General features: G+C 48.7%; 1 protein-coding gene across 1 annotated transcript in view; it reads right to left on the bottom strand.

Moving 5' to 3' along the window:
* Positions 1–26,641, bottom strand: part of RDH5 (retinol dehydrogenase 5) — a 111,100-nt gene that overhangs the window by 20,732 nt on the left and 63,727 nt on the right. Inside the window, exon 2 of the mRNA XM_075336952.1 lies at positions 13,399–13,729. Coding sequence (XP_075193067.1) covers positions 13,399–13,711 — 313 coding nt within the window. The 5' untranslated portion in view covers positions 13,712–13,729. The remainder of the gene's footprint in view (positions 1–13,398; positions 13,730–26,641) is intronic.

The raw sequence follows: 26,641 nt of genomic DNA, 5'->3' as shown, positions 1-26,641 counted from the left end.
GGGAGTACCCGGTGGCAATGTTGTGGGCAACTAGGTGTTTAACCACTCCACGGGTAGGGGGAAAATACCCCGGGGACTCGGGGATGGTGACAGGGACATGCCGTTGAGACGGTAAGGGTCACTTGCGTACTCACTCAGTCCAATAACGCTGACACTGACAACTGTAGTAAACCAAAGTTCTGGACACCGCTGCCACTGAGAGGGAGCACACCTGGGTCCCGTTACGTTGGTGTTGCCTATTAGTCTGTGACCTTTTCCCGTGGCACCTTGTCTTCTAGTTGGTCCCTTTAGCCTGAAACTAATCGGGTCCCGCTCCCCAGTATGGCTAACTGGGTGAGTTTGCTCTCAGGGTTCACGCTTGGGATTTTCTGAACCGTGTAGTGGAAAGTCCTATCCCCCTCGTTGCGCTAGTACCCCATTTTTGGAGCAGGTGGAGAACGGATCTTGAAGGCCCCGTCCTCGTCCGGTAAATTGTCAGGACGCCTGAAGCCTCTTCCTGACCTAGGGTCCACGTACCTCGTCGTCCACTGGCTCCTTCCCGGTGATGGCACAAGGCCGCCGGCTGTCCTCCTCCACAGTCTGTGCCCCTTGTCATGATCCCCTGTGACTGGGGTCCAGCTCCTACCAGGCCCAGACCAATGACTGCCACCTAGTAGTTCACGGAGCCCAGCTCCTGACCTCTCCTCTTGAGAGTCACCGCTTAACTGACTGTCTCCTAACACTCCTGACCCCCCTTCAACCAAACCCCTAAGTGGGCGACTCTATTCCACTCAGGCCGTCCACTGGTGTGTCTGATGGGTGTGGTGCAGAGTCTTCCTAGGATTTTGATTAGCTTTTTCTTGGCAACACCAAAGGTGAGGGACCCGTAACCAAGGAGATGGATATTGCACAGAAGGGCAGATTGCACAATACCCTGTGACAACCTGATAGGCCAGGGCATCACATTCCCCCTTGGTTAAACGTAGCTCGTCACCGAGCTACAGGACATCAGAAGTTTATTTTTTTTTTTCAAACTTTAGACAAGATAAGAAAAATTAACATTTTTATTTACACATACATCCCTCATGAGGGAGGCTTGTTACTTAAGCGTTACTAACACTTTTAAGAGTTAATCTCCTCAACGGTGGGACGCTACCGGTTTCAGTGGTAGCGGAGACTCAACCTGCTCCATTGTAGCCTCTGCCCATGACAGTCCAGTCCCACTGTCCCAGATCCCGTTAACCTTCCACCCAAACAACCTGACCAGCTGCATACCTCTGGTGGGTCCGTGACCAGGTTAAGGTCCCGGGTGTTGTGTTAGACGACTCTTTTGAAGTCCTGAGCAACCTGGTAGCCGTTGCCCTTTACGCCGACCCCCACCGGGGCCTCCTGGTGCTATCTACCAGCACTGCACCGTCCAAGGCCCTGATGGCCTTTTTCCTGGAACAAAGGGTGGAAAAAGGTTCAACAAGGAGGGCGCAGTCTACTTGTAAAAGAACTTGTCTGTCACCTTCCATCAGGAACCCTTCAGCCGGTCCCTGACAGCCTCCTCCATTTGAACACTGGAGAACGTTCAACAAAAGGTGACAGTCCATATACAACTTTAAAACATGCAGGTTCCGGTACCTTTAGCGTTGGGCACCTCCTGGACACAATCTCACAAAGTGCCCTGGCAAACCGCTGCGACGGCAAATAGGCACTTCCTCTATGGTATCAACCGAGATCTCCCAATCTGAAGTGGACTCTACTTCCATTTCCATGATCTCCAATGCCATCTGTGCCCGTGACGACAGTATCATCCTGCGGCCGTTTCCTCCATAACGTGGCACCCATGCAGCTTCTGGGGAACTGGAACCTGAATCACCTTCCTCCATCTCTTCCGGTTCCGAGTCCACGGTAACCGGGTCAATTTGGTCAGAAGCCACGGACTGGTCATCTTCAGAGTTTGAGGGATCCGCTGCCGGTGTTACGGGCAGCGCCACAGGATCAGCCCTGGTAGGAGGCGGAGGTGACGGCGAACGAGTGCCTGCCACGAGCGGGGGCGGTCCGGATCCCACAGCCCCATCGGCCGGATTTGGGAAATCAACTGGGACTGGATGACCGCTTACCCGCTGCTTGCGTGGGGTTTCGTTCTCACGGGCTTGCACCGCCGCTGCCATCCTCCGCGTCTCCATCCATGGAGCTGATCCGGGAGTCTCTGCTGAACAGCCGCGTCTTTCTGCCATCTTGACTCTGCGCTGTCCAGGAACGTTATCGCAGAGTCCTGGTGTCCCTGCTTCTCTTCCACTGTAGTTACATTCCGGCACGCCCCCTCGGTTTTCAATCAGCACTCCTTCGCGCACTGTGGCCCTCTGGGAACTTCCAGTTCCGGCCTCACACTCAGGACGAAGGGCGGGGTTTCTGCTTTACATGCTTTCACAGGAAAGATGGCATTTTGGTGCGAAAAGATGGCGGAAGATGGCGGAATTGGTGGGAAAAGGAATTTCGACTCGCGGGGGAGCACGTCACCAAGGTGAGTGGGTCCTGCTCGGATCCTGCTCGTGACGCCAAATTTAGTTTGAGGGTGTGTCGCCCCTGTTTGAGCAGCTGGGCTGCTCGGATCCGGATCCGCGGTGACTTGAGAGGGCTCCGGACCCGGGGGTCGCACAATTCCTCAAACCAAGGGGGGGTTATGTACAGGGGATGGTGTGGAAAGTTCGTGATGCCACCCATGATGCGTGGTAAGATGGAGTACCACCGCTGCGATTGGGAGTACCCGGTGGCGATTGTGTGGGCAGCTAGGTGTTTAACCCCTCCATGGGTAGGGGGAAAATGCCCCGGTTACTCGGTGATGGTGACAGGGACGTGCCGTTGGGACGGTGAGAGTCACTTGCGTGCTCACTCAGTCCAATAACGCTGACACCGACAACTGTAGTAAACCAAAGTTCTGGACACCGCTGCCGCTGAGAGGGAGCACGCCTGGGTCCTGTGCCCGTTGGTGTTGCCTGTTAGTCTGTGACCTTTTCCCGTGGCACCTTGTCTTCTAGTTGGTCCATTTAGCCTGAAATTAATCGGGTCCTACTCCCCAGTATGGCTAACTGGGTGAGCTTGCTCTCAGGGTTCACGCTTGGGATTTTCTGGACCGTGTAGTGGAAAGTCCTATCCTCCTCGTTCCTTGTTGCGCTAGTACCCCGATTTTGGAGCGGATGGAGAATGGATCTTGTAGACTCCGTCCTCATCTGGTAAATTGTCAGGGCGCCTGAAGCTTCTTCCTGACCTAGGGTCCACGTACCCCGTCGTGCCCTGGCCCCTTCTCGGTGATGGCACAATCCCCTGCGACCAGGGTCCAGCTTCTACCAGGCCCAGACCAACGTTTTCCACCTAGTAGTTCACAGAGCCCAGCTCCCGACCTCTCCTCTTGAAAGTCACCGCTTAACTGACTGTCTCCTAACACTCCTGACCCCCTTCAACCAACCCCCCAAGTGGGCGACCCTATTCCACTCAGGCCGTCCACTGGTGTGTCTGGTGGGTGTGGTGAAGAGTGTTCCTAGGATTTTGATTAGCTTGTTCTTGGCAACACCAAAGGTGAGGGACCCGTAACCAAGGAGGAGATGGATATTGCTCAGAAGGGCAGATTGCACAACACCCTGTGACGACCTGATAGGCCAGGGCGTCACAAGTGTCATGCAACTGTGATACGATCCTGTGATCGTAGCACAGCCACAGAGGAGGGGTGGCAGCTGCGGAGGAGATGGTGGAATTAACCTCTCTATCTACTCCATTGTCAGCTGATGGAATTATTGCACTGCACTCAGATGTCATCCGAGTGCAGTCTGATGTTTAACTCACACCCATAGACTTGTATGTGTGTGAGTGACACGTCTTGTGCTGACAATCGCAGCATGCTACGACTTTTCGCTTATCCAGAGTCTGGATGAGAAAAAAGTTGACCATCTGCTTTCCCTCATTGAATTACATTGGTCGGAGTGCAATGCGAGATTTTCTCACATTGCAGTCGTCCGAGTCATACGCTCGTGTGAGTGTACTGTTAAAAGTAGAATTCTAACGTGTACCAGTACTATACCTCAAAAGTTATAGAAAAGTGTAATCTTGCTCATGCCCTTAAAAGGAACCTGTCAGGTGCCATGTGTTCTAACCTACAAGCAGTGTGATGTGTGGCCTAGTAACTCCTTCCTACTCATGCTTGTCTTGTAATATTGTGTAATATGATTTTATAAAAAAGTTTTATTACTTACATGTTCCCTATGGATTTACTTGAGCGACATGCGCTTGTGAAGTCGGCAAGTAAACACCCGGATATGAAGGCTGCGCGAATGGCAACCGTGCACGTGCGGGATCTCCAGGACCTTTCCGTGGTATAATGCCCCTGTGGACGTGATACGATGGATTTACACTGTCAGCTCCTGGAGATCCCGAACGTGCGCGCTTGCCATTCGCGCAGCCTTCATATCCGGGTGTTTACTTGCCGGCTTTAGATGCGCACTGCGCATGATCAGAAGACTCCTGCGGTTCCAACCATGCAACCATGCGCAGAGCACGTCTAAAGCCGGCAAGTAAACAGCCGGATATGAAGGCTGTGCGAATGGCAACCACGCACGCTCAGGATCTCCAGGAGTTGACAGTATAAATCCATCGTATCACATCTACAGAGGCGGGATACCACGGAAAGGTCTTGGAGATCCCGCGCGTGCATGCTTGCCATTCACGCAGCCTTCATATCCAGGTGTTTACTTGCCGGCTTCATAAGCGCACATTGCTCATGTAAATCCATAGGTAACTTATAAGTGTACCGCCCCCATGCCAGTGGCCGAGCCGCTCGGATCCGGAACCGCATTGGCTCGAGGGGATCTCCGGACCCAGGGGTTCGTGAGGACACTCGAGTTTGGAAAGGGGAGTATGTACAGGGGAGTTAGAAGTTCGTGACGCCACCCACGGTGCGTGGTAAGGTGGGATACCACCGCTGCTGTTGGGAAAGGGGGGAGCCCGGTGGCGATGGTATGGCAGCAAGGTGTTTAACCCCTCCATGGGTAGGGAGTTTGTGCCCTGGGGCCCGGGGTCGGTGGTGCAGGAGTGGGGTGCCGTTGGGAAATGGAAGGGTTTCTGCGTACTCACTTAGTCCAAGAATACGGGCACCGACAGCTTGTAAACCAGAATTCTGAGCACCGCTGCAGCTAGGAGAGAGCACACTTGGGTCTGTGCCCTTGGTGTTGCTTGCTAGCCTGTGGCCTTTTCCGTGGCACCTTGTTCACTGTTTGGAACCTGTAGTGTGGAACTAGTTGGGTCCCGCTCACCCATATGGCTAACGGAGTGATCTTGCTCTCAGGGTTCACGCTTGGGATTTGATGGACTGTGTCAGGGAAAGTCCTATCCCATCTGTGCGCTAGTACCCCAATTTTGGAGCGGGTGAGAGATGAATCTTGAAGGCTTCACCCCCGTCGGGTAAATTACCAGGACGCTTGAAGCTACTTCCCGGCCTAGCGTCCGCGTACCCCGTCGTGCCCTGGCCCCTGCCTGGAGATGGCTCAAGGCCGTCGGCTGCCCTGCTCGGCAGTCCGTGCCCCTTGATACGATCCCCTGCGACCGGGGTTCCAGCTCCTACCTGGCCCATACAAACGTCTGCCACCTAGTACTCAAGGAGCCCTGCTCCAACCCGGTAACCTCTCCCTCTCAGAGAGTCACCACTCTACCTCCTACTCCTTCCACTCCTCTTTCAGTTCTCCTGTCACTTTTCCACCTTCCCCTACCAACCCCCCAAATGGGCAGCCCTATTCCCTTCAGGCCCCCAATGGTGTGTCTGGTGGGTATGGTGTAAAGTGTTTCTAGGGTTTTGACTGGCTGAGCTCTTAGCAACACCAAAGGACCAGGACCCGTAACCAAGGAGGGTGGATACTGTGCAGAAGGGCAGATTGCACAATACCCTGTGACGACCTGATAGGCCAGGGCGTCACATAAGTAATAAAACTTTTTTATAAAATCATATTAGACAATATTACAACACAAGCATGGGTAGAAAGGGGTTACTAGGCCACACATCACACTGCTTGTAGGTTAGAACACATGGCACCTGACAGGTTCCTTTTAAGAACACAAGCAAGATCACACTTTTCTATAACTTTTGAGGGATAGTACTGATACACTTTAGAAAGCAAGTAAACACCTGGATATGAAGGCTGCGTGAATGGCAAGCATGCACGCGCGGGATCTCCAAGACCTTTCCGTGGTATCACGCCTCTGTAGATGTGATACGATGGATTTATACTGTCAACTCCTGGAGATCCTGAGCGTGCGTGGTTGCCATTCGCACAGCCTTCATATCCGGCTGTTTACTTGCCGGCTTTAGACGTGCTCTGCGCATGGTTGCATGGTTGGAACCGCAGGAGTCTTCTGATCATGCGCAGTGCGCGTCTAAAGCCGGCAAGTAAACACCCGGATATGAAGGCTGCGCGAATGGCAAGCGTGCACGCTCGGGATCTCCAGGAGCTGACAGTGTAAATCCATCGTATCACGTCCACAGGGGCATTATACCACGGAAAGGTCCTGGAGATCCCGCACGTGCACGGTTGCCATTCGCGCAGCCTTCATATCCGGGTGTTTACTTGCCGACTTCACAAGCGCATGTCGCTCAAGTAAATCCATAGGGAACATGTAAGTAATAAAACTTTTTTATAAAATCATATTACACAATATTACAAGACAAGCATGAGTAGGAAGGAGTTACTAGGCCACACATCACACTGCTTGTAGGTTAGAACACATGGCACCTGACAGGTTCCTTTTAAGGGCATGAGCAAGATTACACTTTTCTATAACTTTTGAGGTATAGTACTGGTACACGTTAGAATTCTACTTTTAACAGTACACTCACACGAGCGTATGACTCGGACGACTGCAATGTGAGAAAATCTCGCATTGCACTCCGACCAATGTAATTCACTGAGGGAGAGCAGATGATCAACTTTTTTCTCATTCAGATTCTGGATAAGTGAAAAGTCGCAGGATGCTGAGATTGCCAGCACAAGATGTGTCACTCGCACACTTACAAGTCTATGGGTGCGAGTTAAACATCAGACTGCACTCGGATGACATCTGAGTGCAGTGCGATAATTCCATCAGCTGACAATGGAGCAGATAGGGAGGTTAATCCCGCCATCTCCTCCGCAGCTGCCGCCCCTCCTCTGTGGCTGTGCTCCGATCACAGGATCGGATCACAGTTGCATGACACTTGGCTCATGCTGGCAGCAAGTGGTCCGAGGGTCATTAGCATATCGCATTGGATGCCATACGATCGTGTGAATCTAGCCTAATACTAAAAAACACATAAAAAAAAGTATATAAAAAAGACAGCAGGATCATTAATTCACTTAATTTACTCATTACTTGTCAACCAGCAAAATGGATGTAACTAAAGTGTGACAAGGTCAATTCTAAATATCTAGGCAAATACTTTTAATTATAGTGCGTTGCGAAAGTATTCGGCCCCCTTGAATTTTTCAACCTTTTCCCACATTTCAGGCTTCAAATCTAAAGATAAAAATTCTATTGTTATGGTGAAGAATCAACAACAAGTGGGACACAATTGTGAAGTTGAACGAAATTTATTGCTTATTTTAAACTTGTAAAAATTGAATAACTGAAAAGTGAGGCATGCAATAATATTCGGCTGCTTTAAGTTAAAGGGAAGGTATCGTCAAAAAAAATAAATAATAATAACTGAAAAAATGTAAAGTAATAATGTTTAAATGTTTTGTTTAAATATTATTTTTTTTCTAATTGTGCAAAATATAAAAAAAAAATTAAAAAGTTTGATATTTTCCACTGTTAAACACTTCTGAAATCCTACTGAATTTCCACTGTATAAAAAGCTCAGATTACAGCCTGCCGTAAAGTGGGTGGAGTCTGCTCTCCTGTGTGTGTGATGGCACGCCTCCCCCTCCTAATCTGAGTGTTTACAACAGATAACAGAGAATGACATGTAAGGACACAATGCACAGCCATTTTCCTGGTGACCAGAAATGTCTAAAGTGTCACCAAGGACAGCAGGAGTATCACCCAGGATAGGATTGATACACGGCTCTGCAGACAGTATCACACAGGATAGGATTAGATACACAGCTGTACAGACAGTATCACACAGGAGAGGATTAGATACACAGCTGTGCAGACAGTATCACACAACATAGGATTAGATACACATCCCTGCAGACAGTTTTACATGATAGGATTAGATACACAGCCCTGCAGACAGTATTACACGATAGGATTAGATACACAGCTCAGCAGACAGTATCACACAGAAGAGGATTAGATAAACAGCCCTGCAGACAGTATCACACAGGATAGGATTAGATAAACAGCCGTGCAGACAGTATCAGACAACATAGGATTAGATACACAGCCCAGCAGACAGTATCACACGACAGGATTAGATACACAGCTCAGCAAACAGTATTACACGACAGGATTAGATACACAGCCATACAGACAGTATCACATAGGAGAGGATTAGATACACGGCTCAACAGACAGTATCACACAGGAGAGGATTAGATAAACAGCCGTGCAAACAGTATCAGACAACATAGGATTAGATACACGGCCCAGCAGACAGTATCACACGACAGGATTAGATACACAGCTCAGCAGACAGTATTACACGACAGGATTAAATACACAGCCATACAGACAGTATCACATAGGAGAGGATTAGATACACGGCTCAGCAGACAGTATCACACAGGAGAGGATTAGATAAACGGCTCAGCAGACAGTATCACACAGGATAGGATTAGATACACCACCCTGCAGACAGTATCACTGGTACACACACAGGTACTCACATGCAGTGGCGTGCGCGTGCACACACACACACACACAATCACCCCTGATGGGGACCTTGTGGCACACAGACACAAACACACACACACACAATCACCCCTGATGGGGACCTTGTGCTACACACACACACACACACAATCACCCCTATGGGGACCTTGTGCTACACACACACACACACACACACACACAATCACCCCTGATGGGGACCTTGTGCCCCACACACACACACACACACACACACACACAATCACCCCTGATGGGGACCTTGTGCCACACACACACACACAATCACCCCTGATGGGGACCTTGTGCTACACACACACACACACACACACACACAATCACCCCTGATGGGGACCTTGTGCCACACACACACACACACACACACACAATCACCTCTGATGGGGACCTTGTGCCACACACACAATCACCCCTGATGGGGACCTTGTGCCACACACACACACACACACACACACACAATCACCCCTGATGGGGACCTTGTGCCATACACACACACAATCACCCCTGGTGGGGACCTTGTGCTACACACACACAATCACACCTGATGGGGACCTTGTGCTACACACACACACAATCACCCCTGATGGGGACCTTGTGCCACGCACACACACACACAATCACCCCTGATGGGGACCTTGTGCCACACACACACACACAATCACCCCTGATGGGGACCTTGTGCCACACACACACAATCACCCCTGATGGGGACCTTGTGCCACACACACACACACATACACACAATCACCCCTGATGGGGACCTTGTGCCACACACACACACACACAATCACCCCTGATGGGGACCTTGTGCCACACACACACACACACACACACACACACACCTTTCACATCATTCCTCCCTGTGACCTCCGGTGGGCGCTCCAGGCAGCTGTGCTGCATGCCATCCTCCCCTGCGTCCGGCCGACATTTCACACATCCGATCGCTTACACTCACACATCCGATCGCTTACACTCACACATCCGATCGCTTACACTCACACATCCGATCGCTTACACTCACACATCCGATCGCTTACACTCACACATCCGATCGCATACACTCACACATCCGATCGCATACACTCACACACACTCACGATATCGCACATACCTGTACAATCGCGCGCACACACTCAAAACATCCGGAGATATCACATGCTTCCCATGTGATCCTCTCGCAGGTTCTGGAAGCTCACTGCACAGCATCGCAAGTGCCGACACACACTCACAATCACCCCTGATGGGGACCTTGTGACACACACACACACATACACACACTCAGCAGCGGCGGGCAGAGCTGGGGGAGCTGCGGCAGCGGGCAGAGCGGGGACTTGGGAGAACGGAGGGAGGGGGGTGTCATTGGAGACGGTAATGGCGGGGGGGGGAGGGGCGGCGTCAGTAGCTGGGGCAGAGCAGGGGCTGGGGAGAATGGAGGGATGGGATGTCATCGGAGACCGTAACGAGGGGAGGGGAGGCGGCCCGTACTCACACATCCCGGCGGGAGACAGGGGTAAAGTGGAGCAAACAGCACACGCTGTGAGCTCCACAATAATGGCGCTGAACTCCTCCCTCTGTTGTGTTCTGGACAGCCCAGGGGGCGCGTCCAGGTCACAGCAGACGCCCACTGTAACGTATGGTATGGGGTCGGAGCCCGACTATCAGAGTCTATGCACAGGGGCTGCCATAAAGGAAGGAGTTACTGTCGTTACACACACAGCAAATCCAGCATGGCAGCCCCCAGTGCCTCCAGTAAAATAAGAATTACATAAAAACTAAATAAGCTGCGATTTTCATTTTTTATTAGAAATACTTGATTTCATAATCACTATTTTTAATACAAAAATAAAAAACCGCGATACCTTCCCTTTAATACTTTGTAGCACCACTTTTTGCTGTGATTGCAGCTGCAAGTCACTTGGGGTATGTGTCTATCAGTTTTGCACATCGAGAGACTGAAATTCTTGCCCATTCTGGCCTATTAGGTCCTCACAGGGTATTGTGCAATCTGCCCTTCTGTGCAATATCCACTTCCTCCTTGGTTGTGGGTCCCCAACCAATGGTGTTGCAAACAGCAGCTAATTAAAATCCTAGGAACACTCTGCATCACACCCACCAGACACACCAGTGGACGGCCTGAGTGGAATAGGGCCGCCCACTTGAGGGGTTGGTTAAGGGGAGGTCAGGAGTGAGTTTAGTGTGAGAGACAGGAAGTGAGAGGAGTTTAGGAGCTGGACTCCTTGGAAGTATTAGGTGGCAGACGGTGGTCTGGGCCTAGTAGGAGCTGGACCCCCGGTCGCAGGGGATCGTGATAAGGGGCACGGTATTGCCAAGGATGGCATCCGCCGGCCTTGTACCATCACCGGGCTGGGGCCAGGACACGACGGGGTACGTGGACCCTAGGTGAGGGAGTAGCTTCAGGCAACCTGACAATTTACCCGACGAGAACGGAGCCTTCAAGATCCGCTCTCCACCCGCTCCAAAATCGGGAGTAATAGTGCAACGAGGGGTATAGGACTTTCCACTAAAAACGGTCCAGGAAATCCCAAGTGTGAACCCTGAAAGCAAGCTCCCTCAGTTAGCCATACTGGGGAGCGGGACCCGACTAGTTTCAGGCTGTTGGGGCCAACCAAGAAGAGGACAGTGTGCCAAGAGAAAGGTCACAGATCATCAGGCAACACCAACGGGAACGGGACCTGAACGTGCTACCCCGAGCAGCAGCAGTGTTAAGAACTTTGGTTTACCAAGTTGTCGGTGTCATATTTCTCTGGACTGAGTGAGTACATAAGTGACCCTTACATCCCAAACGGCACGTCCCTGTCACCATCACCGAGTCCCAGGGCATCCCCCTACCCGTGGAGGGGTTAAACACCTGGCTGCCCACTCCATCGCCACCGGGTACTCCCAGCTGTAGCGGTGGTACTTCACCTTTACCACACACCACAGGTGGCGTCACAAACTTTAACCAAACAGCCCCATGTATATACTCTCCCTTTTTATTTGAGTGGCTGCACGACTCTGACCCCCGGGTCTTGAGACCCCTCGAGTCACCGCAGATCCGGATCCGAGCAACCCGGCTGCTGACGCGGGGGCGGCACAGAAATTTCTTGAGCTCAGTGAGGTTGGATGGTGAGCGTTTGTGAACAGCAGTTTTCAGCTCTTTCCACAGATTCTTGATTGGATTCCGGTCTGGACTTTGACTTGGCCATTCTAACACCTGGATACGTTTATTTGTGAACCATTCTATTGTAGATTTGCTTTATGTTTGGGATCATTGTCTTGTTGGAAGACAAATCTCCGTCCCAGTCTCAGGTCTTTTGTAGACTCCAACAGGTTTTCTTCAAGAATGGTCCTGTATTTGACTCCATCCATCTTCCCATCAATTTTAACCATCTTCCCTGTCCCTGCTGAAGAAAAGTAGGCCCAAACCATGATACTGCCACCACCATGTTTGACAGTGGGGAGGGTGTGTTCAGGGTGATGAGCTGTATTGCTTTTACGCCAAACATATTGTTTTGCATTGTGCCCAAATAGTTCGCTTTTGGTTTCATCTGACCAGAGCACCTTCTTCCACATGTTTGGTGTGTCTCCCAGGTGGCTTGAAGAAAACTTTAAACAACACTTTTTATGGATATCTTTGAGAAATGGCTTTCTCTTTGCTACTCTTCCATAAAGGCCAGATTTGTGCAGTGTATGACTGATTGTTGTCCTATGGACAGACTCTCCCACCTCAGTTGTAGATCTCTGCAGTTCATCCAGAGTGATCATGGGCCTCTTGGCTGCATCTGTGATCCGTCTTCTCCTTGTTTGAGATGAAAGTTTGGATGGACGGCCGGGTCTTGGTAGATTTGCAGTGGTATGATACTCCTTCCATTTCAATATGATCGCTTGCACAGTGCTCCTTGGGATGTTAAAAGTTTTGGAAATCTTTTTGTAACCAAATCTGGCTTTAAACTTCTCCACAACATTATCCTGGACCTGCCTGTTGTGTTCCTTGGTCTTCATGATGCTATCTGCGCTTTAAACAGAACACTGAGACTATCACAGAGCAAGTGCATTTATATGGAGACTTGATTACAAACAGGTGGCTTATATTTATCATTATCAGTCATTTAGGACAACATTGGATCATTCAGAGATTCTCAATGAACTTCTGGAGTGAGTTTCCTGCACTGAAAGTAAAGGGGACGAATAATATTGCATGCCCCAATTTTCAGTTATTTATTTTTTAAAAAAGTTTAAAATAAATAAATTTCATTCAACTTCACAATTGTGTCCCACTTGTTGTTGATTCTTCACCATAACATTAAAATTTTTATCTTTATGCTTGAAGCCTGAAATGTGGGAAAAGGTTGAAAAATTCAAGGGGGCCGAATACTTTTGCAAGGCACTATATGTGAATATTTGAACTATGTTTTATGTAATACAATACATACAATAATAAAAAAAATAATCATTAGATAAAAGATCAGACCCTGCATGTACAGTTATAGGATACTATTTGTAGCGTTACAGTGCATTATTAATGGGAATTTATATGTAGCTGTCTCATGGTTGATTTCTTACCTCTGTCCCCAACCTCTGCCTTTACCCAGTCCACCGCCTTTTTGATGCTGTCTGGGCTAGTCACATCCAGTAAAGTGGTTTTCAGTCCCGTAGGACATGCTTTTTGCAGATCATTTGCTCCTTTTTCAGTGAGACATCCAGTCAAAACATGAAAACCTTTTCTGTTCAATCTTTTGGCTAATAGATTGCCAAATCCTGTATCACACCCTGTGATAAATACATGCTTGTCCGACAGTCGTGAGATAGTCTGTCTGTCTCTCAGAAACCATCCAATAGCCCACGCAATGGCAAAGAGGATCACGTAGCACCACATGGAGCCCTTTTAGGAGGCCTGTGTTAGAAGAGAAGGCAAATAAATATCTGCTATATGCAAAATTGGAAAGTCATTTTCAAAGTTTGCTGCTTGTATTTCAAGGACCAGTTCTTGTCGTCGCACTCAGTCCTGAACCCCAAAGTATTACTCCATTCTACCATCATCATATCCCTGGGGCTTAGCTTAACCTGCGGGAAGCAAGACCACCCTAGCTGCAGTGCCATCTGCCCCAGGGGACAGCGACAGCAGCGGTGGCTATTACTTTGCCGCATACAGCAGGTGGCGTCACGATAAGAGACTATCCTCACCGTCATCCCATCCTCCACCACCTCCATCCCTCCTACCACCCTCCACCTTACCATTCCTGTACGCATCGGGGTCACGAAACCGGGCCAGACCACTCCGTGACGATACAGAGGATCTGCATCCTCGGCCCGGCGATGAGTTGGGTTAACCCCCTCGACCCCAGGATGTTACAAAACCAGCTGAAAAAACGTGCATTTTTTTATTGCGTGTTTTTACACGTGTTTTTCACTTTTTGTGCTTTTTTTTACTCATGGCAACCGTGGGAGTTCAGGCACTTTACCCCCGCAGTCGCTGCCAGGTCACCGACTGATGTTACAGCGGGGACTCAGCTCTCTGCTTGGAGCGGTGCTCGCACAACTCCCGGTAGTTTAAGCCTCCTGAATGCTGTGATCAGTGCGATTGCAGCATTCAGAAGGCAGGGAGAGGGATCTCTTAACTATCCCTGGCGACTGGGTCCCTGAAATGCGATCACAGTGACCCGATCGCTGCCATAGTAACCCTGGGTCATCACCATGACGACCCCGAGTTACTGAACTACAGACAGCCTCACACCATGCTGTATGAATGGTGTGTGAGGTGAAGTGCTGCAATATAATCCACTTTAGTGATGAAACACATGGGATTAGAGAAACACAGAAAGAAAACGCAGAAACAATTGACATGCTTCTCCTATTTTCAGTAACAAAATCTGCAAGAAAAAAGAAGAAACATGTGCACAGCAAGTCAGGATTCTCATAGACTTTGCTGGGATGAGTTTTCCTTGCTTTTATTGATTAACCCCTTCACGACCATGGACGGATCTTTCCGTCATGGATCGTGTCCCGGTAAGCCCCGCCCCCTGCCGCGGGCAGGCGGCGTGGATCGGCACACATATCAGCTGTTTTCAACAGCTGACATGTGTGCCTACATGTTCCGAGTGGAATCGCATTCCACCCGGAACATTAACCCCTTAGATCTCGCTGCCAAAGTCTGGCAGCGAGATCTATATACGCGCGGCCATCTTTTTTACTTACCGCCGCCTCCTCCGGACGTCACGTGAGTGATCACGTGACGTTCGGTGGTTGCCATCGTAGCACAGGGTCATGTGATGACGCCTGGTGCTACGAAGTTTCACTTTCATTCTTCCTCGGCACGGAGCAGAGGAAAAAAGAAAGTGACTATTTCTGCTGTTTACAGTGGTATAGCTGTGATCAGCAGATAGCGATCAGCAATCGGATTGCTGATCGCTATAGCCCCCTAGGGGGGACTAGTAAAATAAAATAAAAAAAGTTAAAAAAAAGTTTTAAAAAGTTAAAAAAAAAAAACTAAAAGTTCAAATCACCCCCCTTTCCCTTGGTTTTATAAAGCTGTGAAATTTACATCACCTGGCCTTTCCTAACGATGGTAGTGAACAAGCCATAACCCTAAAAGGCTAATTAACCCCTTAACGACCCATGACCTACTGGGTACGTCATGGATCGTGTGCCGTTAATCCCCGCCCCCTGCCGTGGGCAGGCGGCGGCGATCCGTGCACAAATCAGCTGTTTTCAACAGCTGACATGTGTGCCTGCTAGCCGCGGGTGGAATCGCTTCTACCCGCGGCCATTAACCCCTTACATATCGCTGCCAAAATCAGGCAGTGATATGTAAATGCGGGCCGCCATGACAGTCACTTACCCCGCCCCCACCGGAAGTCACGTGACATGATCACGTGACTTTCGGTGGTTGCCATGGTAGCACAGGGTCATGTGATGACGCCTGTAGCTAACATGACGCACTTCCTCTCAATGCCGGAATACAGCCGGCATTGAAAGTAAAGCACCAAATCTGCAGTTCTCAGCTCTGTAGCTGAGATCTGAAGATAGTGCAGAGTGATCGGATTGCTGATCGCTATAGCCCCCTAGGGGGACTAGTAAAATAAAAAAAAAATTTTTTAAAAAAATTAAAAAAAAATAAAAAAACCTAAAAGTTCAAATCACCCCCCTTTCACCCCATTGAAAATTAAAAGGGTTAAAAAAATAAATAAATATACACATATTTGGTATCGCCGCGTTCAGAAATGCCCGATCTATCAAAATATAAAATCAATTAATCTGATTGGTAAACGGCGTAGTGGCAAAAAAATTCCAAACGCCAAAATTACGTTTTTTGGTCGCCGCAAGTTTTACGCAAAATGCAATAACAGGCGATCAAAACGTAGCATCTGCACAAAAATGCTACCATTAGAAACATCAGCTCGAGACGCAAAAAATAAGCCGTCACAGAGCCATAGATTCCAAAAAATAAGAACGCTACGTGTTTCGGAAAATGGCGCAAAATGTGCGCCACTTTTATTGGACAAACTTGTGAATTTTATGTTTAACCCCTTAGATACAAGTAAACCTATACATGTTTGGTGTCTACAAACTCGCACCGACCTCCGGTATCATACCCACACATCAGTTTTACCATATTGTGAACACCGTGAATAAAACATCCCAAAAACTATTGTGCCATCACACTTTTTTTGCAATTTTTCCACACTTGGAATTTTTTTGCTGCTTTCCAGTACACCATATGGTAAAACTTATAGTTTTATTTAAAAGTACAACTTGTCCCGCAAAAAACAAGCCCTCATATGGCAAGATTGACGGAAAAATAAAAAAGTTACGGCTCTCGGAAGAAGGGGAGCAAAAAACAAAAACACAAAAACGGAAAGTGCCCCGGGGCTGAAGGGGTTAAAAAAAGCAAGGAAAAATGCTATAAAAAAACACACACAAAAAAAACCCGAAAAATGGGCACAAGACCTTACAGTATGGAATTCAGAAGAGAAGACATGTGAGGGTAATTGGGGGTAAAACCTGAAAAGCAACCTTTGATTAAAGAAGCAAACGTAAGCTATGTGCGCACGTTGCGTAAATTCATGCAGTTACGCTGCGCTTTGTAGCGCAGCGTAACTGCATGCGTCCTGCGTCCCCTGCACAGTCTATGGAGATTGTGCAGGGGCCGTGCGCACGTGGCGTTTTAGAGCGCAGCGCTTCGGCTACTGCCGAAGCGCTGCGTAAAAAGAAGTGACATGTCACTTCTTCCGTGCGCTTTGCCGGCAGCTCCTGCTCTGTCTATGGGAGGAGCTGCAGGCAGAGCGCATGGAATCAGCTTCACTACGGACATTTCTGCAGTGATTTAAAGCGCACATGTGGTCTTCAGATCGCTGCAGAAATTTCTGCAGTGAACTGTACGCAACGTGCGCACATAGCCTAACACCTGCACTTTGACAGTTCTCATGTCTATGGGTATGTGAAAATGTAAAATCTCCATATGAGAGGGCAGCAATGGAGCCATTGTCCAGGTTTCAGTACAAGTCAAAAGGTTAAGAGAATTTTAAAGGAAATAGTCTTAAGGGTACTTTACACGCTGCGATATCGGTACAGATATCGCTAGTGAGAGTACCCGCCCCGTCGGTTGTGCGACACGGGCAAATCGCTGCCCGTGGCGCACAACATTGCTTTCACCCGTCACACTACTTACCTGCCTAGCGACGTCGCTGTGACCGCCGAACCGCCTCCTTTCTAAGGGGGCGGTTCGTTCGGCGTCATAGCGACGTCACTAAGTTGCCGCCCAATAGCAGAGGAGGGGCGGAGATTAGCGGGCCAAACATCCCACCCACCTCCTTTCTTCCTCATTGCCGGCGGGACGCAGGTACGGTGAGTTTCCTCGTTCCTGCAGTGTTACACATAGCGATGTGTGCTGCCGCAGGAACGACAAACAACCTCGCTACTCACCTGTCAACGATTATTGGTGTTAAAGCGATCTTTCCAATACCAACGATTTTTACCTCTTTTGCGATCGTTTTAGGTAGCTCAGAGGTGTTACATGCTGCGATGTCGCTACCGGCGCCGGATGTGCCTCACAAACACCGTGACCCCGATGATATATCGTTAGTGATGTCGCAGCGTGTAAAGCGCTCTTTAGAAGTAGGGACCTTTGTTACACACTGATCTGGCGTTCCATATGGTTCAGTTAAAGGAAACAGGAGAACGCATACACTGAATGTTAATGAAATTAGCAATGTTTCTGTGTTTAGCAGAGAAGGAATTAAAATTACCAGTACAAGGAGGGCGTGCGATTAGGGAGCTGTCTATAGCAAACACGAGAGAGAATAGAGAGCGTAAGCAGGTGGTTCAGTGATTTTTGAGATAGTCTATTGTATTGTACAATGGTAGTGGATGGTCTTGTATGGTTTACAAAAATGAAAAGAGCATGTGAGCCGTACATAGGAGAGGGGAGAAGAAAGGGAATGATATGGATGGAGTGTACAGAGTGTGACTAAAGGGTGCTTTACACGCTTCGACATCGCTACCGATATATCGTCGGGGTCACGTCGTTAGTGACGCACATCCGGCGCCGGTAGCGACATCGCAGCGTGTGACACCAAGGAGTGACGATCAACGATTGCAAAATCGTCCAAACAGTGATCGTTGACACGTCGCTCCTTTCCTTAATATCGTTGCTACTGCAGGTACAATGTTGTTTGTCGTTCCTGCGGCAGCACACATCGCTGTGTGTGACACCGCAGGAACGGCAAACATCTCCTTACCTGCGTCCACCGGCAATGCGGAAGGAAGGAGGTGGGCGGGATGTTATGTCCCGCTAATCTCCGCCCCTCCGCTTCTATTGGACGGCCACTTAGTGACGTTGCGGTGACGTCGCTATGACGCCGAACGCACCTCCCCCTTGAAGGAGGGATTGTTCGGCGGTCACAGCGACGTCGCTGACAAGGTATGTGCATGTGACGCTGCCATAGCGATAATATTCGCTACGGCAGCGATCACCAAATGTCACACATACGACGGGGGCGGATGCTATCGCGCTCGACATCGCTAGCAATCGCTAGCGATGTCGCAGCGTGTAAAGCACCCTTTAGGCTTTGTTCACACAGGGTGTTTTTGCACCGTTTCTGCAGCATTTTTGCAGCATTTCTTAGCTACGAATTTGCCTTGGTTTTATGCAAATCCATGCTAATAAAATGCTTCTTTTTAAGTCCCAGCAAATTCTATGAGATTTCTGAAATCTCGTGCACACACACACAAATCACCTCCAGGATTTTCCTGATGCTTTTGTGAACCACCTCCAATTTTGCTGCATTATGAAAAGAATGTTAATTCTTTTCAGTGCTTTTCCCATGGTTTTTCACCCTAGCGAAGGGTGGACTCACAGATATCCTGGATTGGCGGGTCTAACTGGGTTAATAAGAAACCTGGTTCTGGCCCAGAATTTATCCAGGGTATCTGGCCAGCACTTAAAAATAGTGTAGGAAAGGATAAAAGGATTGGAGCAGGTTCGCTATATTTACCGGATCATCAGCGCAGCTGTAAATTCCCGCTGCCCCTCCTTCACTTCCCAGCCCACTTATTACTTTCATTACATATTCACTGCTTTCATCAATGATTGGTTGCAGTCAGACGCGCCCCAAGCCTGTGTTGCGTCTGACTGCAATCAATCACAGACCCGGACTGCGGGTCTATTGTACAGAGAATGAATGAGCCGCACGATCAGCGGTGACCTCACTCATGCTATTTACGGTCACAGCTGTGACCAGAAATCACCTGAGTGAAGTGACTGCTGATCGTGCAGCTCATTCATTTCTTGGAGCTCACAGCAGGTAGTCCTGTTCTATGGTGCTCGCTGTGATCTTCAGATGTAGCAAAGTTGAATCGTCGTGGGACCTAGTGTGGATTGTGATTATGGGGTTAATAAAGTGATGAAAGAGGGGGCATTTTTTATTTTATTTCAAATAAAGGATTTTTTTGGTGTTTGTGTTTATTTCTTTTCACTTATTACAGATTGGTGAATGGGCTGTCTCATAGACGCCTGCCATTACCAGTCTAGGGCTTAGTCGCAGCTATGAGCTGCAATTAACCCCTGATATTACCCGGATTGCCACTGTACCAGGGCAATCGAGAAGAGCCAGGTAAAGTGCTGGGATTCTCGCATCTAATGGATGTGACAATCCTGGGCAGCTGCAGGCTAATATTTTTAGGCTGGGTCTACCCAGGTTGAGAATACCAGCCCCCAGCTGTGGTCTTTATCATGGCTGGGTATCAAATTTGGGGGGACCGCAAGCTGGGTTTTTTTTTTTTTTTTAATTATATATTTAAATAATTTTAAAAAACCAGCATGGGGTCCCTACTATTTTCATACACAGCCAAGATAAGCACACAGCTGGGGGTTGCAGCCTGTAGCTGTAGGCTTTATCTGTGCTGGATATCATAATATGGGGGATACTATGTCAATTTTTTTAATTTATTTGTTTATTTTTTACTGTACCATAGACCCGCGTACCGGGTCTGTGTTTGGTTGCAGCCAGACGCTAGACGCTGTCACACAGGCTGGGGGCGTGTCTGACTGCAACCAATCACAGACTCCAGTGGGGGGAAGCAGTGAATATGCATGAGGCTAATGAGCGGCACCGGAAGTAGGACGGGTCGCGGGATTAGGTACGGTTGAGCCTAGAATGTATTAGCTCCTTCCAGGTTAGTGGGTGTGACCAGCTGGGTTATTGGGCGTGACTGGCTTGGTTAGTGAGTTTGGCGATGTTTTCTCCCTTCCACTGCAATCATGCTTCACCCCCTCCTACCCCCCATGTGATAGGGGCCTGTTGAATGACGTCATACCTGGAAGGAACCCATACACTCTAGCATCTACCAAGAAGGTACAGCGACGCTGGAGACTGGTATAGGCTTGCTTTACTTTTTTTTTTTTAACTACCTGAGTGTCGGATCCAGGTTAATCCCGGCCCGGCCCAGCACTCGGATACTTTTGAACCCCTGCTGGTCTGGACATCACAGAAGTACAAAAAAAATGTAAAAACTCCACAAAAAACACCAGAAAAACTGCACCAAAAAGATGACTCCCAGGAGACATCCTGCCACAAGATCAGGGTTTAGTCAGGAAAAAAATGCTGCAAAAACTCTCTGTGTGAACATAACCTAAGGCTGCTTTCATACTTCCGTTGTTTTGCATCAGTCACAATCCGTTTTGTGACTGATGTGACGGATGCGTTGGAGATTGGTACAACTGATGGGACAAATCCGTTAAAAAACTGATCTGTTGTAGCAGTTTGTACCTGGAATCCAGCTGTGGCTGCGGGTAACCTAAGTGACATCACCGCTGACAGCGCGACTCACTTCAGTTGCTCTGTGGAGCTCACAGGAGCGGCGGTGCTCTACGGCTACTCCTGTTAGCTTCCAATGTAGCAGAGCTGAAAGCGTCGTAAGACCTCATGTGGATTACGCCAGACCTGGAGGGGTATTTGGTGATTAATAAAGTGGTGAAAGAGGGTGTTTTTATGTGTTTTATTTCAAATAAAGGATTTTTCGGTGTTTGTGTTTATTTACTTTCACTACAGTTTAATAATGGGGGGATGTCTCATAGACACCTGCCATCACTAAGCTAGGACTTAGTGGCAGCTATTGGCTGCCATTAACTCCTTATTACCCTGATTGCCACCGCATCAGGGCAATCAGGATGAGCCGGGAAGAGTCCCGGGACAGTCGCATCTAACGGATGTTGCAATTCCGGGCGGCTGCTGGCTGATATTTTTAGGCTGGGGGGCTCCCCATAATGTGGGGCTCCCCATCCTGAGAATACCAGCCCTCAGCTGTGTGGCTTTACCTTGGCTGGTATCAAAATTGAGGGGGACCGCACGCTGTGTTTTTTTTAAATTATTTCTTTATTTATTGTACTGCACAATATAGACCCGCCCACCGGCGGCTGTGATTGGTTGCAGTGAGACAGCTGTCACTCAGCGTGGGGGCGCGTCTGACTACAACCAATCATAGGCGCCAGTGGGTGGGGGAAGCAGTGAATACGAGATGGAATAATGAGCGTCCGGCATTTTCAAAAGCAGGAGAAGCCGCCGGAGCAGTGTGACAGCTGTGCAGCGCTGCGTCGGTGATCGGTGAGTATGAGAAAGGGGGTGAGAGGGAGAGACCGACCGATCGACAGAGAGAGAGAGAAACCGACAAAGACAGAGACCGACCGACCAACAGACAGAGAAAGAGAGAGACCGAATGACAGAGAGACAGACAGAGAGACAGACAGACAGAGAGAGAGATATTTTCTAACCAGAAAGGAAATATCTGGGCATGCTCTGTTGCTAAAACAAGGAACCGTCACCGGAATCCGTCATTTGACGGATTGGACGGATTCAGGCGCCCATAGGCTTCCATTATAACCAACGACGGATACTAACGGAATCCTCCGCACTGCATTTTTTCCACGCTACAAAAAACTTTACATTCTGCGTTGCTTTTGCCCGGCGGTCAGTCATTCCATGACTGATCAGTGGCATAGTGGATGCAACGCAAGGCCATCAGTTGCAATCCATCCTTAAAACAAGTCTATGGGGAAAAAGCGGAAAGCTGCAAAATATTTAGCAGGATACCATATTTCCTCAAGGCGACGGATTGTGACTGATGCAAAACAACGTAAGCGTGAAAGCAGCCGCAGTAGAGAATGTAGCAGCTATAACAAAAATGAGACAAATAGCAGCACAAGTGAACTAGAAACAAGTTTGTTTGAATATCTTGCATGACTTCCCTGTCTCCTGACATGTTTAACTACTTAGCATTGTAACCAATCCTATAGATTGGGCATGGAACAGTGGTCGCACATGCAATCTACTGCTTCATTCATAGAGGGGACTTTGCGCCCCCTGCTCTTGTGAATGTTGCGGGTCAATGTAGTCATACATAAGACTTGCTGTGCATGTAACCTTTTCAACTTCCTACAATAAAAGCATTATCTACGAGCAGAAGCCTCTGCAGAAGTGAGAAGTGGTTGACTGCATCACATTCTTTGCCGTTTTGTAGCTTTGTTGGGAAAGCCTTGTAGAGAGTGTGACTGTTTTATTATCTTATCGACCTATCTGCTAGTTTTCATGAAGGATGTAAAGTCAATGTTTGCAATTACATCACTGACTACTAGTTATGTTGCTATTTCTGTTTAGATATAAGTGGAACATAAGTCAGAGCTCATATATATGTACATAAATGCAATTCTCACACCCAAATAGCATTTCCATCTTTCCAGCCATTATTGATTCTGTAAAGCGTACAAACACACATCATGGGGGAGGGGTGTGTGAAAATGTTACCCTTGTGAAGAGAGGAAAAATATTACACACTGTAAAGAAGTATGTATAATTTTATCTTAAAAACCTCTGCTGAAACCCTTATTAGATATTTTTTGTACTTCCAATGCTCTAAGACCTCATCAGTGATGTTTCACATAAACAAAAATCGTTCTGTGTCATCAGTGTGTTTATCTGATATTCATCTGTAGTTGTCTGCATCAGTTTCTACTATTACTGTTTCATCAGTGATTTTCTCATATGGAAAAAATTTTTTTTTAATTAATTAAATAGAGAGCTTCTCCTATCTACTACAATGTTAAAAACAAATTGCAGACTGATGACGATGTGCGCTGTCAATCATTTTTCATGGACGTCCATACACTTGCTTGAATAATTTTTTTGTCATGCAAGTCTATGAGATTACAAAGTGATATTTATCCTTGTGATTTTTTTTGTGAGGATATGTGCCGCCCCCGTGTCAGCAGCCGGGCTGCTCGGATCCGGATCCGCGGTGGCTCGAGGGGTGTCTGGACCCGGGGATCGTGCAGCCACTCAAATGAAGGGGGTATTTACAGGGGATTGTTTTAGAGTTCGTGACGCCACCCGTGGTATGTGGTAATTTGGAGTACCACCGCTGCAGTTGGGAGTACCCGGGATTGATGGAATGGTGCAGCCAGGTGTTAGAACCCTTCACCAGTAGGGGGAAATGCCCCGGGACTCGGTAATGGTGTTTGGGGAGTGCCGTGGGGAGCGAAGGGTTCATTTGTGTACTCACTCAGTCCATTAAGCTGACACCGACAACTGGATAAACCAAAGTTCTAGATACCGCTGCTGCTGAGGGGAGCTAGTTTGGGTCCCATCCCCAATGGTGTTACCTGGTGATCCGTGACCTTCCTCCTGGCACTAAGTTTACTTCTCTGTTGGTCCCGGTAATATGGAACTTGCCGGGTCCCGCTCCCCACAATGGCTAAGTGTGGGAGCTTGCTCTCAGGGTTCACGCTCGGGATTTTCTGGACCGTTTTAGTGGAAAGTCCTATCCCCCTCGTTGCGCTAGTAACCCGATTTTGGAGCGTGTGGAGAGCGGATCTTGAAGGCTCCATTCTCGTCGGGTGAATTGTCAGGTTGCCTAAAGCTATTCCCTGACCTAGGGTCCACGTACCCCGTTGTGCCCTGGTCCCAGCCCGGTGATGGTGCAAGGCCGCCGGCTGCCCTCCTCGACAGTTCCGTGCCCCTTGCCATGATCCCCTGCGAACGGGGGTCCAGCTCTTCTAGGCCCAGACCACTGTCTCCTACCTAGATGGCTTCCTAGGAGCCCTGTTCCTGACCTCCTCTCTCCTTCACTTCCAATACACTTCTCTCTACTACTGACACTCCTGACCTCCCCTAACCAACCCCCCAAGTGGGCGACCCTATTCCATTCAGGCCGTCCACTGGTGTGTCTGGTGGGCGTGGTGCAGAGTGTACCTACAACTTTAATTAGCTGATGTAGGCAACACCATGTAGTTGGGGAACCAAGAAGGAGGTGAATATTGCACGGGAGGGCAGATTGCACAAGACCCTGTGACGACCTGATAGTCCAGGGGTGTTACACATACAGTCCACAAAAAAACATGGACAGCTCCATAGAGTACACTGGGGAACAAGAGAATTGGGGCCTGAGATATTTAACGTTTTAGGTCAGTTTTTGTCTCTGATTCTAAAACTGTCTTTATTTTTCTTCCATCAGCTCTAGTTAATGAGATCTAAGCAGTGGCGTAACTACTGCGGTCGCAGCGGTCGCGATCGCGACCGGGCCCGGGAGGTTAGGGGCCCAGCGGCCGCCAGGCAGATCAGCAGCCAGCTCCTGTCAGTGTGAGAGGAGCCGCGCTGATCTGTCACAGACCACGCGGCCACTATTTGACCCGCTGCCGCCGCCGACACCGGGCCCCCCTGCCTGGTGTCAGCGGCAGCACCGGGGCCCCCTACCTGGTGTCAGCGGCTGCGGCATCTCCCCCGTCACCGCACACAGTAATGATGAAGCATAGCGCGGCCGGTGCCGCGCTATGCATCACCATTCCCCCCCTGTGCGGTGACGTCACTCCCGAGCGACTGCTGTGCTGAGTGCACAGAGTGCAGGACGGGAGGACGCCGACCGCAGCACCGGGAGAATGAGCAGCGGGGAGGACAGCAGCGGTGGAAGGAAGAGAGAAGGTGAGTACTTGTTGTTTTGTTTTGTTTTTTTTTTTTAATATAAGTGAGTAAACGGTGGCCAGAGGCTTGGGAAGGCAGTTCTGGGGAAGCTGCATTATTATACATTGAAGCCTGGAGAGGCTGCTTTATACATGGAGGTCTGAGGAGGCTGCATTATATATGGAGGCCTGGAGAGGCTGCTTTATACATGGAGGCCTGGAGAGGCTGCTTTATACATGGAGGCCTGAAGAGGCTTCTTTATACATAGAGGCCTGGAGAGGCTGCTTTATAGATGGAGGTCTGGGGAGGCTGCATTATATATGGAGATCTGGGGAGGCTGCATTATTATACATGGAGGCATGGAGAGGCTGCATTATACATGGAGGCCTGGAGATACTGCATTATACATGGAGGCCTGGAGATACTGCATTATACATGGAGGCCTGGAGATACTGCATTATACATGGAGGCCTGAGGAGGCTGGGTGCATTGTTATACATGGAGGCCTGGAGAGGCTGGCTGCTACATTATACATGGAGGTCTGAGGAGGCTGGCTGCATTATTATACATGGAGGCCTGGAGAGGCTGGCTGTATTATTATATATGGAGGTCTGGGGGGGCTGCATAATACAAAATGAAGGACACCTTATACATGGAATATAGGGGTGCATTATGCATGGAGGAGTATGGGGCTGCATAATGCAATATGAAGTTTTATGGGGTTGCGTTATAATACATATAGGACTATGGGGGCTACATAATAATATATGGAGGACTATGGAAGCTACCTTATACATGGACTATGGGGGTGCATTATAAAACATTGGGGACTATGTGGTGCAGTATAATATATGGAGAACTATGGGGTGAATTATAATACATAGAGAACTATGAGAAATTCATGATAATAATTGAAGGGCTACTTTATACATGAAGGATTATGGGGGTGCATTATAATATATGGAGGACTATGTGGTGCAGTATTATATATTGAGTACTATGGGGTGAATTATAATACATGGAGAACTATGGGAAATGCATTATAATACATGGAGGACTATGGAAGTGTATTCTAATGTATGAAGGGTTATGTGGGACCCTCTATACTATTTGGAAGGCTATGTGGGTGCCATTATTGTATTTGGAGAACTATATACAAGGGGGGGGGCAAAGATACAAGCAGGGGAAGGGAAAATTTTGTGCTGAGGGAAAAAGGCTCTTTTCCCTCAGCACCCAGCTTTCCCATGCTCTGCTATACATCTTCTCTCAGCACCCAGCTTTCCCATGCTCTGATATGGGAAAGCTGGTGCTGAGGGACAGATGTATAGCAGAGCATGGGGAAGCAGTGTGCCGAGGACAAG

Source organism: Anomaloglossus baeobatrachus, chromosome 2, assembly GCF_048569485.1.
Source record: "Anomaloglossus baeobatrachus isolate aAnoBae1 chromosome 2, aAnoBae1.hap1, whole genome shotgun sequence".
NCBI lineage: Eukaryota > Metazoa > Chordata > Amphibia > Anura > Aromobatidae > Anomaloglossus > Anomaloglossus baeobatrachus.
The sequence above is the reverse complement of the archived record's forward strand: the minus strand, read 5'-3'. Positions and strand labels throughout refer to the sequence as shown.